This window comes from Poecilia formosa, unplaced genomic scaffold, assembly GCF_000485575.1.
Source record: "Poecilia formosa unplaced genomic scaffold, Poecilia_formosa-5.1.2 Scaffold6, whole genome shotgun sequence".
Taxonomy (NCBI): Eukaryota; Metazoa; Chordata; class Actinopteri; order Cyprinodontiformes; family Poeciliidae; genus Poecilia; species Poecilia formosa.
Genome location: NW_006799945.1, coordinates 1,175,827 through 1,193,660, shown reverse-complemented (window position 1 = coordinate 1,193,660; position 17,834 = coordinate 1,175,827). Strand labels below are relative to the sequence as shown.

General features: G+C 39.2%; 1 protein-coding gene across 1 annotated transcript in view; it reads right to left on the bottom strand.

Annotated features, from left to right (window-relative positions):
- The window catches only part of LOC103147575 (breakpoint cluster region protein-like), an 81,428-nt gene that overhangs the window by 14,809 nt on the left and 48,785 nt on the right, over positions 1–17,834 (bottom strand). The window contains exons 2-8 of the mRNA XM_007565990.2: positions 14,851–15,035; positions 9,318–9,422; positions 8,804–8,989; positions 4,008–4,115; positions 2,864–2,921; positions 2,711–2,763; positions 2,450–2,590 (exon numbers count right to left, since the gene is read on the bottom strand). Coding sequence (XP_007566052.1) covers positions 2,450–2,590; positions 2,711–2,763; positions 2,864–2,921; positions 4,008–4,115; positions 8,804–8,989; positions 9,318–9,422; positions 14,851–15,035 — 836 coding nt within the window. The remainder of the gene's footprint in view (positions 1–2,449; positions 2,591–2,710; positions 2,764–2,863; positions 2,922–4,007; positions 4,116–8,803; positions 8,990–9,317; positions 9,423–14,850; positions 15,036–17,834) is intronic.

Genomic DNA, 17,834 nt, shown 5'->3' with positions numbered 1-17,834 from the left:
TATGTGGCAACAGAAACAAACAACAACAAAAAAACTCAACAACTCCAGCCTATTGTTTACTTTATCTTTTGTGAGGTTTAATATAATGAACCCCATTGATTTCAGAGAGCTCTTTTCATGTATCCATGATAAATATTTGATGGCTGCTGTTGGGGCCTGAACTGACTGAGATGGAAACTGAGGCCTGCAGGGATAATAAAGGAAATGTGTGTGTGTGTGTGTGTGTGTGTGTGTGTGTGTGTTTGCCAGTGAGTATGTTCCTCCAACATATGGAACAGGGAGTAGGGAAGTGTGTGTGAATGGAAAGGGTGCAGTAATGACCCCCCTGTGAGCGGGGGGAGGAGCCCCGGCCGGCGTCTCGCCTCCTCCCATATACCATTAATAAATAATTAACCAGAAATCTGCCAGTCAGTGTGGACTGGTGGCACATTACAAGGCACTGTGTATGGCAAAGGCTATCAATCAAGGGGCATCCATTCATGTGCGTCAACTCATCTCCAGGGATGGGAGAAACCGGTGGGGGGGCGGGTGGTTGAGCGAGTCTGTGTGCGCTGGTTCGAAAGACGGGTGGAGGGGGTGGAGGGGGGAGTGATAGATACAGAGCAAACAGACAGAATCAGTCTCATGGAGGCAACCCCTGCTATGACCATATAAGGACACGGGCTCTGCTTTAGGCTGCAGATTGGTGGCTCCCGTGCACTCATCTGGTGGTGACTTCAAAGTCATCTGGAGGTTGAGTTTGTGATGTCATCATTCCCAAGATGGGCAGGTGCGAGTTTAGCTGACGTAGGTTAAAAAAGATAGAGGCTTATTTTAGGGGGAAACGTGGGATGTGGAAGAAAATATTAAGGGATATTTCAACCACAGGAGAGCGGGAAACAAAAAAAAAAAGATGGAAAGCTTATATAAGCCAAAAAGAAAAAAACTGCATTAATGTTCATTTGTCATTTTAAAGCACATGATCATCAGTCAGACAATTCACAAAATAACAGACATCCCTACATATTAAACGGTGCTTTGCAAAAATATTACCATTGTCACGATATTTATGTTTTTTTTTTATCCCTTCAGTTTTTAACCTAAGGTAAAGGAAAACAATACGGAGTTTTCAAAATTGTTTGCAAATAAATATCTGAGAGGGGCTGATTTGTATTTGTACTTGGGTCCATCCACTTAATGCTTTGATGAACATTATTTTGGGGTACGTCTTGCCCAGCTTTTTTCCATCTTGAGAACATAATGGTTGTCCATGCTCCTTTGAAAAATGGCAACAGTTCAGTCAGGTTCGGCGGAGAGCGCTAGTGAAGATCTATTTTAAATTCCTAAAATCAGATTCTCAGCCGGATTTATGTCTACAGACTTTGGCTTGGCCATTCTAAAACATAAACATACTGGGATATAACTCTTCCACTGTAGTTCTGGGTGTATGTTTGGTGTTTTTGTCCTGCTGGAGGGCAAACCTACACCTCTCGAGTCCTTTGCAACTTCCTACAGGTTTTCCTCCAGGATCAGGCGGTATTTAACTCCTTTTATAATTATATGCAACTTTGTGTTACAAAAATGTTGTATGAAATACATTAAAGTTTGTGGTTGTAACTTGACAAAATGTGAAAAAAGGTATGATTAATTTTGTGAGGCCCTGGAAAGGTAAAGGAGAATAGCAAAGATTAAAAAAAAAAAAATCATTAAAGGAAAGGGAACAAACACTGTAAATATTATTTAGATGTATAAAGAGTACCCGGTGAAATGCAACAAATAATTGAGCTGATTGATAAAACAGCAAATACAAATCCAGAAAGAAGGCAAAATGTAATCAATTTGGAGATTTCATATAATAGAGGAAAATGCATGAAAAGGTTTAGAGAAGGCAGAGAAATCTGTACATCCTGGGTTTCTGTGATCATCATGACTGCAGGCGGTACCAGAATGAAAACAGACACAATCCTGCAGTGTTAGTCCCTCGACAGGCCAGAAAACATTTCTGAAATCCTCCCTCAGTGATTCATGCCCACAAACAGAAGTTCTAGTTAAAACTTTGCAGCACAAGGGAAAACAACTGTTTTGAATGAGTCATTTACACCGAGGGCGAGCAGACAACATGAAAGCGGTGCAATCTTGGATCAAAGAAACCATTAATCTTAAACAATATGCTCAAATGATGAAGGAAGACATTCGATGTGAACAGAATGACTCTCAAATCACAGAGGTTGAGTAAGAAACTGCCTTTCCCGAGCCCCTATAAACTATTTGGAGGATTTAGAGCAGCAAAGATGGCAGGGGAGCTTCAGTTTTATAGTCAGGTTCCTGTTTTGTGCTTCAACTTCGCCAGAACATGAGACAAAGGATCCCTGGGCAGGACAGTCGGCTCCCTATTGCCTTCCAAGCTCGTTTCTTTGGATAAAAACAGCAGTACTACAGTAGTTTACTGCTTTGCATTCTGAACACTCACCTCTCCCTTCTTCCCAGCTAGAGACTGGCGCCTTGACGTCGTCTCCTCGTTGATGCTGGACAAAAAGTTCTGGGAGATCCGCAGGGCGTCCTGCAGGAGTGGGTGGTCCGGGTGGCTGGTGGGTGTGTGTTTGAGCAAGTCCTTTGAGCAAAAATAATGTATCAAAAAAACAAAAAAAAAATATTTCAATTTGAATTCTCAGTGTCTAATATATAGACAGCTGTGACTTCAATAAAGTATGTTTCCAGTCATTTTGCTTACATGTAACACCAAAGTGCTGCGCGTCACCCGGTCCACAGGTTTATACAGTAAAGCTAGAAGTAAAATTAGACACAAATAAAGTGAAAATTTTATTCTGCATGGATTATATAACAAGACAGATTTATAATTTAAAGTAACTTTAATATGACTGACCCTCCAGGGAGTTCTTGGCTGTATCCTTACAGTCTTTAGGGCTCCTCACCTTCAGGTTCTGTTTGGATTAAAAAAAATAAAAACTAATCTCAAATTAAGTTGGCACAAACAACACTGAGTAGATTAACAACACAGAAATATGGTAAGCTTATATTACATGAACTTCATTCACTTCCAGATTAATTATTCAACCATCAGCAGATTTTTTTTTACTCCACTATCATTCTAAGATGGCTCAGAGTTATGCATCATCACTAAGACCATTAATAAGTCTTCCATGATAAATTTCATGTAGGGCATGTAGATGCCCGCCTAAATTCTGACTGGCAGGTCCTCATGAAACATAGATGAAGAATTATGTACTAGAAAGATCCTTATGGGTTGGGGAAAAAGGGAGAAGAAATAAATCAAAGGTAGGTCTCAGCAGTCAGAGTTACACATTCTTCCAATTATGTTTGCTTTTGAGCAGCTCATGAGTAGCACTGTGGTCAAAAAGAAAAAGAAAAAGAAAAAAAGAAAAAGAAACTACGTTGGCCATTTGTCCCTGTTTGTGTCATGTGAATCACTATGCATGCTGCTCAGACAGAACTGTGCAAAGAGCAGCTGAAACAGTCAAACTTTATAACAATAAAGTGAAGCCCTCAGTTTATGAATCAAGAGAAGTCTTCTATTAGTTTTGTCAGAACTTGATTAAGTGGAACAGCACGGAAATATTTTCTAAACAGGGAACAACGGAGCATCTCGTCTCATTCAGTTTGCACAAGGACGCCGTTATCACTTTGCGAAATCCACGTTGAATGGCTGCTTTGACGTAGAAAAACTGGCCTTGCAGTTCTAACAACATAAATGCATCACACAGGACTTCCACGTTTGTTTGCTTTCCAGTTCAAAGCTCTGTTGAGGCCCAGTCATTTATGTCCAATGGGAGCAATGACTGTCACGTGTGCGGCTTTGTTTACAAATTACAGTCTGTTTGCAAAAAAAAAGCACAATGTGAACGCAAACCGCACTTTTGGTCCAGACCAAACAAGCGGGCCAAAGGATTTTCTTGATGCTCCAAGAGGGAAAAGAATACCAAATCGGTTACACTTTGGATGACCACTTAATTAAGCACTACCTGCCTACTTCATGTGGTCAGTCTCACCTCAGAGATTTCAGCAAACTGCGAGTTGGCTTGGCAGCACTTCTCCGCTGTCTCGACAGCAAGCTCATAGTTGTCCAGGAATGCCCGATACACTCCGAGCTGGCTGGCCTGAGAAGAAGAGGAAAAGTTAGCATTTTAAAATAAAAACGGAAAGAAAAACATTTTTTAGTAAATTTTTAAAATATACTTTTTTAAAAGAGCCAAACTGAAATAGCAACATACATATTGAAAGTAATTTCTTGCCAAGCAGAATCTGAAAGACCGTGCAATGCATAATCGAACAAAACAACCAGCAAAGAAGACAGACGGATCAAAAACAACCCCATTTTTACTACGGTGGTCCTTGACGCTTGCTGCTATAGCAACTAGTGAGACCTGTTCTGTGTCGAGTGGAATAATTAATGACTGCAGTAACAGAGGCTATGATAGCACATTTAGGAAGCTTGATGACGAAATTAAATTCCAGCAAACGCTGTCTGCCAGAGCTGAGATTCATCTCAGCGGAGAACAAAAGGACGATCAATTCTTCGGAACAAAAGCTGAGGGAGGAGAGCGTACAGTGGAGCGGAGGTGGGCCCTGTGTGAGCTGTCAAGATCGACCCCCTGTGCGCACACCCCCACCTTTAAAATGCTTATCACACATGTAAGCACTTCCCATCTGAACATGCTGAACAGGAAATTTTACTTGTAAACCTGATCTCAGGGGGCAGCATTTCAAATTGCCTTTCATGCACATTTCAGGGATAAATCTTAAAGATGTATTTATCTTCATTTTGTCCAATGATTAGGAATAAGAGCTCAGATAATTAGAAAGACTGCAACATGAAGAGTGTTTCACAACCTTTTGTCAAAAAAACAATTGAAAAGTAAGTTTATCTAAAAATAGCGATTCAAAACTGAGATTAGTGTTTTAGCATTTTAATGTATGGAACTAGAGTTTTTGCTCTTCGAGCATTTAGAAGTAAAAAAAAAATAAAAAATGCAATGAATTACTGAAAATAAATTCAAAGTTGTGCACCAAATTCTTGTTTTTCGAATATCCTACAACTTTTAAACTCTGGGGGGAAAAAAAAGAACACAGCAGAAAAATTTATTTCAATTTTATATCTGCAATGAGTTCACACACTCTTTCACTGCAACTGTACAACTTTCAAGCTATACGCCACAAAACTGAAAGCTGTATATTATGTCCAAGTTAAAACAGATTTAAAACGCTGTTTAGCAAAAATGCTGTTGCGCCGTAAAGCAGCAAGAAGCAGGAAGGTGCTGCTTTCATAATCTTTCCCCAGGCAACACAATCTGCACTACTGCAGGGGCAATTCAGAGCGTGACAGTTCCACTGCAGAGGGAGCGGGCCGCCCAAATATCCCACAACCGCATCCCCATACGACAGCGTGAAGGCTTATGGATTGTAGCCATAGAGTCGGGGCAGAAAATGGTTTTGAGAGATGGAAGAAACACGCTTAGGTGTTTGGATTTCTCAGCTTGGGATTTGCAATTCGTTAGAGCGGCTGTGTAATTTACTGCAGAAAACAACATTAGGAAAACAGCCGAGTGACATTACATGAAAATGGCTGAATTTAGCCTTGGCTTGTAAGTTGCTCAAATGTCTTGTAAACATTTTTTCTGATGAGAGAAAGCACCGTTTCATCTAGACAGGAACAGATATGTTTCAATTACGGCTACAGCTAAATGTAGCAAGATACAAGCTAACGCTTCTGGCTCTATTGAGGCTATAACACCTTCATCTTGCTTATTATTAAAGGGGGCATAATCAAATCTACTAGCAAGCTGCCCTTCCTTGCTAGCATGTAGCATGTCAAGTAGTTGTAGCTGTAAGTGAAATAACACTGTTCCCATTAAAAAGTACACAAAATTTAAAACAATAGTGGTTAAATGCAGTGGTGAGGAACTTCCTATTAATAGAGGATAATGTCTTCTCCCTCGGATCTGATGGAAAACTGGTTTTCAATCCTACTGGAAATGGGAAATACAGGAGAGCATGTCATTTTAGTAACATGGATGGATGTTGAAAAATAACCCCAAACTTTTACGAGCAGAGAACCGCAGAGTGGTAACTAAGGAAGTCACTGGATGGCTCTGGGTCAGTTTGCACCTTTGAAATTTAAACCCCCTGTTTCATCCCAGCCTGTGTCAAATTTGTTGATTTGTTCCGTTTATTCCCACTAAACAAAATATTTCATACCCAGCTACTTCAAGTTTTCTATTTCCCTTGTAGTTAGGTGTCATCATGATTTAGGCAGATAAATTATAAGTCCTGTATAATTTAATTTACTGGAAATCAACTAAAAAGTCTTCTACTCGTAGAGAGCTCATTTATTTTGACTGTTGAAATATTACGGCTAATGCCTCCTGTTCCAAATTTTATGAGCTGAATTTGGGGGGGAAAAATGACCCTCAGCATCGCATTATGGATGAGTCTGTTTCTTAAGGCACAAAACAACCAAGAATACAAAGATATCGATTAGCAAGGGAGTAAAATGACTAACAATTGTGTTGTTTTTTTTTTTTGTTTTTTTTTTACCAGAAGTGGCCGTAATAGTGGAGATTGGTGAAGTCTATGAAGCAGCTGAGACACTTACTGTAAGTTTGATCCAGAGATCAAGAGGCATTTTAAAGTTGATGACGAGACTTGTCCAAGAGATATCAGGGATTTAGTCAAGCTAACAACCAACAGCAAACTTGACACTGAAAGCTAGTCACAGCCACAGTTTAAAACAGAAAAGCTTCATCTTCTTTTACTCGTCTTTAATAAAACAAATTCAACACTAGTTTAACAGATTCCCATCTCCGAGGCTTGTGTTTCGGAGGATCAGGATCACAACTGTAAATTTGCCCTATTTTCAGCCTTCAAACGATTCTCCCTGACACTTCAGTCTCGTAGCCTGTCAGCGACGCTCTGCCTTTTCCTCTTTTCATCCTCTCTCTCATCTTCCTCGTTCTGATGTCTCATGACTCCTAAGCTTTTGCAGATTTAAGAGTCATGGTGAGACAGCTCTATCAGAGTTCCAGCAGCCTGAAAATCTACTTGGCTTGTCGGCTCCCATCCGTTCACGGACGTCCCCACCCCCACGAGGACGCGCGCATCACCTCCTTTGCTCCCTTTAATTTTCATTTTTGGTCTATGATTTTGGTTTTACGGAAAACGGAATAAGATAGAAACAGTTTGACTGTGTAAAGCATGTCAGAAAAGTTGACATTGTTTATTGTTCAATAACAATAATATTATAACTGTGATATCCATTACTTTATGACTGTAATTCTTGCTCTTTTTGAACTTAAAAGAGCTTATATCATGCTATTCATGTATCTTTTTACACTATCTATAGGCTGCTCAAATCATAAACTATGGACCAACAGAAAGCTGATGTTGGTTTCCAATTTGCCAGTGTGGTAAAGGACAAATGCATTGTGTTATTTTGACATCTGAACCAACTTTATTTTTCTTTTTTCTCCTTTTTTCATACTCTATACCAATCAGATCTGTCAAAGTAAGACTAAACACGGGTTCTTCGAAGCATAGTTTGTGATTGTTGCCATCCTACTTGAATTCTGAAAATGAATTCATAGAAGTTTCATTGCACTGAATCTAAACCAGATCTGTATGTTAAAAACTAGAGTTCTTCCAGTCTGGGACCCATAAAACCGAAATAACAATAGCACATGCTAAATGCACGCTAAAATGTGAACCATTCTCAACCAGCAAGTGTAATGACTGTGTAATCCTTTACCATCAGAACAGACAGTAAATGCGTATACTGAAAATAAATGTGTCCGATTTAGAAGCAACCAAAAAGAGAAAATAAATATGCAAAAGAAAATGTTTTATTTTAATTTCTTCCAAGTGCCTATTAGAAAATAATACAAATTCAATTAAAATTTCTCACCCAAAGCCCAAAGGCAGCCTTCAGAGACACATTAATAAGATTGCATGTGTGTGTGTTTGTGTGTGTGTGTGTGTGTGTGTGTGTGTGTGTGTGTGTGTGTGTGTGTGTGGTGAAGGCAGCTCCTATTTATAGCAGCTTCTTGAAGACAAAAAGCACACAGCGTTGTGATGGCCTCAGCTGCCTGAGGCAGAAAGGGGGCATTGTGAGCAGGCCTGTGCCCCCCTCTGTGTGCTCGAGCACGTCAGAGTATAAACCAGTCTGGGGAGGCGGCTGGACGAGGAGCGTGAGGGAGAGATCAGTGGGAGAGGAGCTGTAGTTCTCAGAGTATTAACAAATGATTCATTGTGAGTTAATTGACCCGCTGTGAAAATGATTAAACAGAACCACTGTACTGTACATTTGGCCCTGACATCCTTGGAAGAAACTGCTGCAGGACATAGAAAGAGAGAGTGAGCAGCTGTTTGGGCGGAAAAGGGGAAGGAAAAGCAGTCCAGATTTAATTTGTGCAAATTTGAAAGCACGACGGAGAGGAAAAGATCGCTAGAAAAATCAAATCTGCTTTTATTGCCGATTTATCAAATTTAACTGGCAGGTCCTGCTTCTGACATCCTTCTGTTTGATGAGATGTTACAGTAAGTAAAGCCGCCGCGGCTCTGTTGGTTTGCTGTGGGAGGGCGTCCAGGCAACATAAATGCCACTGTAGAGCCCCGAATGTCCTTTCCCGCTGCTGTCAACCTTTGTGGCTGCCCAATGTTGTCACTTTGATTAGGGGTAACGTCACGCAGCTACACCCAGGGACTCAGCTGCTGTCATAGCGGCACACAGTCTACAACCACAAACAGACCAAGCCTTTAATTTTCCCTTGATAGGAACCCAGACTGTATTCACCAGTTTCTGGAAGAGGTCTCCAACCCTCTGGTGGTGGCTCCACTGCTGGACGCGGGGCAAAAGTCCGTCGTAAAACTCCTTGTGGATTTCGTAGAGCTCAGGCACTTTGAAGAAGATGGTTTCAATCTGGGCCACTGTGAGAACAGGCTGGGACGTTGTAGCAGCTGCCTTCAGTGGTTTCATTGGCTGAGACAAACAGAAATTCAGTTCAGTTTAAATCAAACCAGTTAGTCAAAGGTCAATTTTTGATTCCTTATCCCTGGACTGGAATCAAACAGTCTCCTTGAAACATATTGAGAAGGAGAAAATCCAATTATCCAATTAAAACACCTTGAATGTATCACTGGTTTGCAGAAACTTGCTGAAATGTCTGAAGCGCCGAAATCGAAACAACTGAACTCAAAGTTGGCAACATCAGGAGAGTGAAAAATGACCACTGTCGCTGGTTTCAGAAGGTGTGACCTGGAGTTTTACTTAAGGAGACGATAATGTTGTGCAATGCAGTTTCACTCACCAGTAAAAGAGCCTCTAGGTGGCTGAGGTATGCTTCTTCTGTGGCCAAGATCCCAGACAGGACCCACTTTCTCATCTCCAAACCCTTTTCAAGGTCACACTCCGTCTGTGAAGAATACAAACATGTCTAAAGCTTAAAAGAAAATGCAACAACTCTAAAGCAATTGAATGATGTTTTGCCTCCTGACAACCTAAATACATGGCATATGGTCCAAACTGTATGAAACCCTGCTTTCATACTTTTTTTTTCTTTTACCAAAAAATCTAATTAACCTCAAATGTCCTGACTGATAAACTAAAATTCATTCATCAATGATGGTAAAAGGGTGATGAATAAGACTCTGAGTGTCTATAGTTACTGGCTAACCATGGAGGAGCTGCAGGAATGCTCAATGAAACAAAAACATCCTTTAAAAAAAGAGAGAGAGAGAGAGAGAGACATCCGAGGCTGCTTTGCCATTCCTCCATTCCCCTCAGCTGAGTCAAAGCTCACTGAGGAGCACAGACATGAGAGAAAACAGAACAACAGAGAAACTCCTCGGGCTGTCTTGTTTAACCAAAAACTCTGAAATAACTCAAACAGACAGGGTTTCTCCCATGGCAGAAAAAAGGTTGGGGCCTAAATATGTGCATGCAGAAGAAAGACACAAGCTCCAGTGTGGAAGTGGGGGATTTCAGCTCTGTAGGTAATGATGAAGAGGAGAAATGAGGATCAAAATAATCATAGAAAACTCTAAAAACAATATTTTTAAAGGGAGGAATAAACATATTTCAGGTGTAATAGAGATGAAACTAGTGTCTGCAACAACAGATAGTGAAACTAGCTCAGCGGCGCATATGCAATATATTGCCAAATGTATTCGCAGATCTATCGTCACCTGATTTTGACCGACATCAAATTCCTAATCCATAAAGATTAATACTTCATGGTTAGCTTCCACAAGGAGAAGCACATTTGTGAGGTTAGACACTGATGTTGGACAAGAAGGCCTGTCTTGTCACCCAGAAGATGTTCTGTCAGGTTGAAGTCAAGACTCTTTTCAGGTCAGTCAAGTTGAACTTAATGATGGCGATCCATTCTATAAAACTTGTTAACTCTCTTGTTAATCTGAAGTCCATTTGAAGTTTGAAGGTCCGCAGCTACTACATCCGCAGAAAGCTAGCAACCTCTTAGCCGAGGCTAATGAAACCTCAGCCTCTGCCACCAGTTCACTATTGAACATTTAGTAGTAAGGAAAATTAGCAGCTGGAGCCACTGCATCTCGTCATGGCACTACAGTGGGATTTATTAAGCTGCTGAGATCCCGTTCTTTCACAAACGTATGTGGAAGCAGCTAGCATGACTCGGTGCTAGGAAGTGCTTGACACAACTGAAATTAATATTTTAATGGTTGCAAATATATTTGGCAATACAGTGTCACAGTTTATATGATGCAAAATGATAAAAAAAAAAGATTATATGAAAATGACATTTAAATCAGTTTTAGCATATTCAGGCTGTAAGTAAGGAAAGTCAATATTTCTCATTATCATAGTAATAATATATATATAAAAAAAGCAAATCTTCTCAGTACTTTCAATAAGAATTTCTAAGAATAGCGCTACTTATTGTTGCTTTACATTACAGGGTACAATATGTCGCACCGTGCCTTCTACACTGTTTTTGCACACACTTACGGGGAGAGCTTCGATGTCTGTGGGCGTACATGCATTTATTAAAATGATGGGGCAAATGGGTTTGAAACCGGTTTCCATGGCCACTGCATAAGTAGACGATGATGCAGATTTCAGGGAACAGTTAAGGGCTGAATAGATGATGAAACCCTCTGGGATTATTATAGACCGCGTTACATAGGAGGTTGTTAACCTGCAGATTAAAAGCATGACTAAATACACTTTTTTATGATGTTGCAACTCCTGCAACACTATAATTTTTGTAAAAAAATACTACTTGACTAGAGCAAGACATTCATAATTGCATCTTTTTAATTTTGATTTAGATAGTTCTATCGTTCTCCATACAATGAACCACAAGAAATCCAGTGGAGCGCATGTGGCTCCAACAACAACATCTGTGATTTGTACTGCAGAGAAATCAGTGATATGGTTCAAAGGTTTTGCAAGGTTTGTGATGTGATCTGGTAAGCTCATGTTCAGCTTAGGAACCCCTGGACTATCACTTAATTCTGAAACGTCTTTTACTTCTAGCTTTTTCTTTCCTTTTCCTGAATTACTAACCCTACAAACATAAAAACACACCATGCATATTTGTCCAAAGACAACATAAAGAGGAAGCTCGTGACTGACTCTTTTTTTATTATTTCTAACAATCTGCAAAACAGTCATCATTAAACTTGGACACATATCACAACGTCCACAAATACACACAAATAAATCAGTACACATATTTAACAATTTAACATTTCATTTAAAAGTGAAAATAGATTTCTTTCCTAAAAGTTTTTAAAGCACAAACTACACACTAAAAACAACAACAATGAAACAGTCTGTTCCTCTTCTTGTACAGAGCCTGCAAAAAGTATTCATTAAAGAGTTTTATTGTTTTGATTTTTTTTTGTAAAAAAAAAAAAGCCATATTGTATTGATCATGATTGAATTGCAAAAGTAATAAAAAAGGTAAAATGGCCTATAAGAAAGAGAGCGAATACTTTTTATAGGCCATGTAACAAAGCCTCATCTTTAAAGGTTTTACGCTTCAGTGGTGTGATCTTTTCCTGTCTTATTTCTCTCTATTATTCTCTTACACCCCCTTTCATGACAGCAGTCTGACGATGGATTTTGACAGCTTCTGCATTATGTATAACATTGTTTATTGTTCTGTGCTGCATTGTATGTTCCCATTGCTCATTATATATAGGCACTAAAATACACATATAAAGAAAGTATGTATAAAAATACATTTAAATATTTTTTTTTCCTGGGCTATCTTTTAACTGAGGTGTTGCTAAAATAAAATGTAATGGATTTATTGCTCTAATGCAGCTCATAATGAAGACCTAAAAAAACAACAACAAAAAAATAAAAAATAAGTAGCTGTGACGATGAGAAAAAATGTGTTATCACCCTCAATGCTTATAAAGTAGAAAACATAGAGAAAAAGGTTACGCCATAAAAAGAAAAGACACAGGTTCAGCATTATTTCATCCATTCAGATGACAGAACATAGAAGACCTGAGTAGATGCCCAGACATTCCATCTTTTATTCATTATGCTGGCAAGTAATGAGCCCGTCTTTGGGACCAGCTTAAAGATGCGTCTGCGAGCGGCACTGAAGCTACACACCTAAACAAGAAGCTCTCATGATCTGATTCGCTTCTGACTTGTTTGTGGGTGACTGAGGTTTGTAGAAGAAACAGATCAGTGAAAAAAAAAAAAAAAAGAAAAAAGGCAGCTCCATAACAGAGTTTTAACAAGATTGAGAAGACAACAATAAATAGTAATCCTGTATTAGTTTTATTAACGCTTTTATTTTTATTTTACAAATTGCTCACAAACAATTTGTGCCATTCCTTTTTATTTAACTCCTGTTGTGATTCATGTCTGCTTGGCTACATCCAAAATATCCCGTGTTGCACCTCAGTTAGAAATATGAAAGATTCCAGATTCTCTAGAAAGATTTGATTTCTTATTGTTATTATGTCAAAGTTTCATGTAGCCAAAGCAAGCAGGGGCATGACCTCACCAACAGTATTATATGAGAAGCAACAACAGTGAAATTTGAGAGGCTTTATGATGTTGCAGCTCTGGTAGTCAAACTTTAAAGCTAAAAAAAATAAAAATAAAATGAAAAATCTGCTTTATAGGTTGAGGAAGAAAGCCGTCCTTAATTTACGCTTCTGCAACTCTCGCAGCAATATAACTGTCTTCATGATCAGTTACCCCTATTCTCCTCTTACTTTCTAACGAGAGGAAAAGTCACAATAGGAGGAAAGAGAAAAGGAGCCACTGATAAAAATCAAATCATCTCTGATGGTGAGTCACCACAGTGACATCATAAAACCGTCAGCGCACACTGGGCCAAATTGAGCCTGTCTGCGCTCTGATACATAAATTAAAGAATGAGACAGGGGCGATGTTTGCGGAGGACTTTTCAAAGGGCAAATAAAAAGCGATAGTTGCTCTGGCAGCCCATGAAAGTCTGTTTGACTGTGCTGGGAATTTGTTAAGGGAGGATTGTTTAAGTGTTGCGTCATACATTTGACTGTCTTTCAGAGGAGGGCTGCTCTGGAGCTAAAACTGCGGTGAAAGAAACCAGCAAACAATTTATGTGATTAGGTAGCAGAGAAATCCATTAAATAATAAATGGATTAGAGCAATATTCATTACCTGTTGATGTCTTGTGCAAATTTACTTTGAAGAATTATAGTATAGAACCTTAGTAATGCCCCTTTTACAATCAATTAAAACCAAACATAATGTTTCTGGGATCCTAGAGGGAATGTTATCATCATGGTACTGCTAACATAGTACACCTTTGCTACCATGTGATCACATCTACACTAGATTTTTTTCTTGAATTCACAACCTGTGTAATTTCCCTATAAAAATGTGACGTTCCTGCACCTCCATCAGTTTCAACATAACTTTAGGGAAGGAAAAACTATCAGAGTTACTATTATATGAGAAGATGGGAAAAAAAAAACAACCCTGTTATTTTAGCAGAAGGAGTAGAGGACTAGTATTAGATATGAGTTTGTAGTCAAATATCTACCTAACATGAATATTTAAAAAAACAACATCCCATTAGGTGCAATGGTACAATTGAAGAGGGTCTATTTATGCTGCCATAGTTGTATATGTTTTTGGACGACTTAAATCTGAATCCTAAGTTCCCCGGTCAAACAATTAAGTCAACCACCACTATTTATTGTCAGATGTAAGCTATTTATTACACTTCTTGTGTCCTGTGAACGCTCCCCAGGTGTATTAAAGATTGAAAGGTTATGAACTAAAAAAATCCTCATGACAACCAACACATACTGTAGATCTCACCGCTCAGAAGCCATTTTAACCTATTCCTTTAAACCGTGGCACCCTTCCATTTTTACTTTCGTCACAAAAAAACTAAGAAAAGCAGCTCTTTGGTGTATATGTCATCTTCACTATAATCTGTAAAGAGTGTCAAACGTTAAATATCGCTGTATCTATTTTTACAAATACAGAAAGGCAGAAGGAAGAGAAATGGAAGAAGGATAGAGATGGTTGTAAAGTTATGGGGATGAGGAATAATTCTGCCAAATACTCTCCCAGAAGCAGTCAATCTCTGAAGGCTAATTTGTTTCTTTCTTGGGTGTCAGGCTGCAGGGTGGAAAAACATGTTTTTATAGAAACGTTTTAATTTAAAGCGATAGGCCTAGAGAACCTTCAGCTGATGAAAAGTTGGAAGGTGAAAAATATTCGCCCTTTTCAAACATATTTGTGTATTCTTAAACCCTGGCTTTAGTTTGCTTTTGCAGGAAAAGTAAAGGAAAGTGTCAGCTGATACTGATGAGAAGACGCGATGGCACACTGACCGACTTGGAGGACTCCAGTGATCCTGAGGAGAGCGTGTCCCGGCTGCTGCGGCTCTTGGAACTGAGGTGCGGCGAGGATGATGGCGAATCGTCAATGTACGGCAGGATGTCATGGTGCCGCCGCTGCTCCTCTGCTCGGTCTGCGTCGTAACCGTATGTTGGAGGAGTTCCAGTGAAATGGCCATCTGTTGAGGACAAAAGTCAAACAGCAATTTAAGACCTTTAAAAGGTTTTTGAAATTGATGCTACGGTATTACGGACATGCAGATGCTGATGTGACTTCTGGGCTAGCGGGGCAATCAAATCTTTAATTTTTCTGACTCAGGCTTCCAGAGTTTTCAGTATATTTTTAGCAATTTCTTAAAGTTTAAATACTAAAGTTCACAGTGGCTGCATAGCAGATATTTCTACAGTCATCAGGCTTTAAATACGGGGCTCTAAGGAAAGGGACGGCTGGATTGATCGATGGATAGATGGTAAAGTCAAACTGCGGTCTTGTTCATGCTATAGAACCATAGTTAAAATTTGCTTACCAAGACATAAAAACTGTCACTTAAATAGCCTGTGCAAAAACCAAAATCTGCATAAAATCCTTCACTTCTACTACAGACATCAAAGCATCCTTGACCTACAAATCACAATTTATGCTCATTATTTGAGGTTTTCTGCATGGCAGTGCACTGAGACAAAGACAGGGAGTTGTGCATTCCATTTACTGATTGGCTTCGTGCTCTCAGAAGGTTGCCAAGTCTGGAAGAGTTAATTTCCAACTCTAATTAGAGTAGCTCAGGAAACTGGGGCACATAAAATTAATTTCTCTTGCATCTTTGTTCATACACCATAAACCATCAAAAGGAAACACCTGAGAAAGAAAACTGAAAACTGCTTAAAGGTTGTTTTTTGTTTGTTTGTTTGTTTGTTTTTTTTAAGTAGAATACAGGGTGGATCATTAAAATGTATTATTGATTTGCAAACTTCTCAAATTTTAACGATGGACGTTAATAACTTATACAGCGATATATGATTCACTTTAATTGGAGTCAGAACAAGAAACAAAGACCAGTGAGCTGTTTGTTCAGCAGATCAGTGCAGGATGTGTGACAGATGAAAGAAAGACAGAAAGAAAGAACTCTAAAGAGATAGTGAAGAACTTTTTGAAGCACCTAAAAGTTTTCTTTTAGGTGCTTCAAAAGAAAGTTTTCTTTTAGGTGCTTCAAATACTGTAGTTTCTAAAAATATGGTATTTTTTATATGCTGAATCAGACTTTGTTTCCACTGAATGAACCAAAATACAAGCCCTAATTGAGAGATACACTTTTAATATCACTCTGAACCTTCAGGGTGGAGCTTTGTGAAAGAGTACTCAGCATTTAAAATGACTCAAAAAAAAAAACTGTATTTTTTTTTTAAATGAAACATTTGTCAATATTTTTATATTTCCCTGTAGTTTTGTAGAAGGTTCTTTATTTCAGAGTGTAACAGCTGTAAAAGGTAAAAGGTTCTGGCTGCAGAACACCAAGTTAAAATCCTGGTTAGACATGATGAAAGTCTTCTTCCATAAACTACATTTGAAAGTCACTGTAGTTACTTTTGCATACTGTGTCAATTCACAAGTGTCACACTAAAACACAATGCTCAACTTTATAACAAATTTACCTTTCCACAACATCCATACGTAGCAGCAACAATCTATGTGCAGTTTACAATTAAAGGATTGAAGTTAACAACACAGAAGGAGGGCATTCAGCGTCAAGGCATTATGCCCCCCCCCCATCCATCCATCCATCCATCTTCTTTATGCCCTTGTCCCTTAGTGGGGTGGGGAGGGTTGCTGGTGCCTATCTCCAGCTAACGTTCCGGGCGAGAGGCGGGGTTCACCCTGGACAGGTCGCCAGTCTGTCGCATTTATGCCCACCCATGATTTCCAAAGCTCACTGTTGTTGACGGGTGATGCCCGCTGCGCCTTCTTTGACCAACGGCATGCTGCCAGAGGGAACAACCCAACACAGAAACTCTGTGTGGGGCAAACAGCCTCTTCCCACAATGCCAAACCTTTCAGCAAACCATAGTTCCCAGTGTGACGCTTGCAGAGTCATTGGTGGTGTAAAAATACCGGGTGGGGTTTTTAAAAATACCCAGTTGAAAATGAGTGAGTGCGCTACTAGCATGTTTTTCTTTCTGGGTTTCTAGCTCTGCCTTGGTGCATTAATAGTATGCATAAAAAAATAAAATAAAATAAAAACTGGAGTTTTTCTTTTTTGAGAAATAACTCTGCAGCTGTTTTTTAATAACACTGAACACACTCAGAGCATTTTACTATTTAAATCATAGATTTGTTTGGAAAAATGCCATTTCTCGAAATGACGCATGCAGTTTTAATGTAACACAGTCCAAAGAAAACACTAAAGTCTAAAATAATGGAGAAAACAACTATTTGCAGCTGTAAACACCAAGGAGTAAAAATGGGTGCTGTGACTGTAAGTAAAAATAATTAAATGAAACTATTTTTCCATGGCTTGATTTGCAAACCATGGAAATTAAGCCATAGATTGCCCTGAACCACTTTTTTTTTTTTTTAATTTACACAATTTTTTATGAATATTTTACTTGGGTTTTCACCCATTTGTTGCCTCTCCTGACCTTTTTGTTTCCCCCCCTTCCTCTCGTGTTCCATGAAGGACATCTTACATAAAGATAATAAAGCACCAAAAATATCACTGAACAAAAAAACAGGCAACTTATTGATTCCTACTTGGAGCTACTGAAAGCAAAACCTAATACAGGTCCCAGCAATAAAAAAAATAAAACGCACGTGTAAACTTTCCTCTAAAATGCGTGCATGGAAACAGCGTTTGGGAGGGGAACAGCTACAGGGCACGTTCCTGCAGAAGGCGGAGAACTACAATAACACTGGCATCCGCCTAACTGGGTGTTAATGACACTGAAGGTGACATGTGGCTGCTCTACAGTATGTGGGAGCTGGT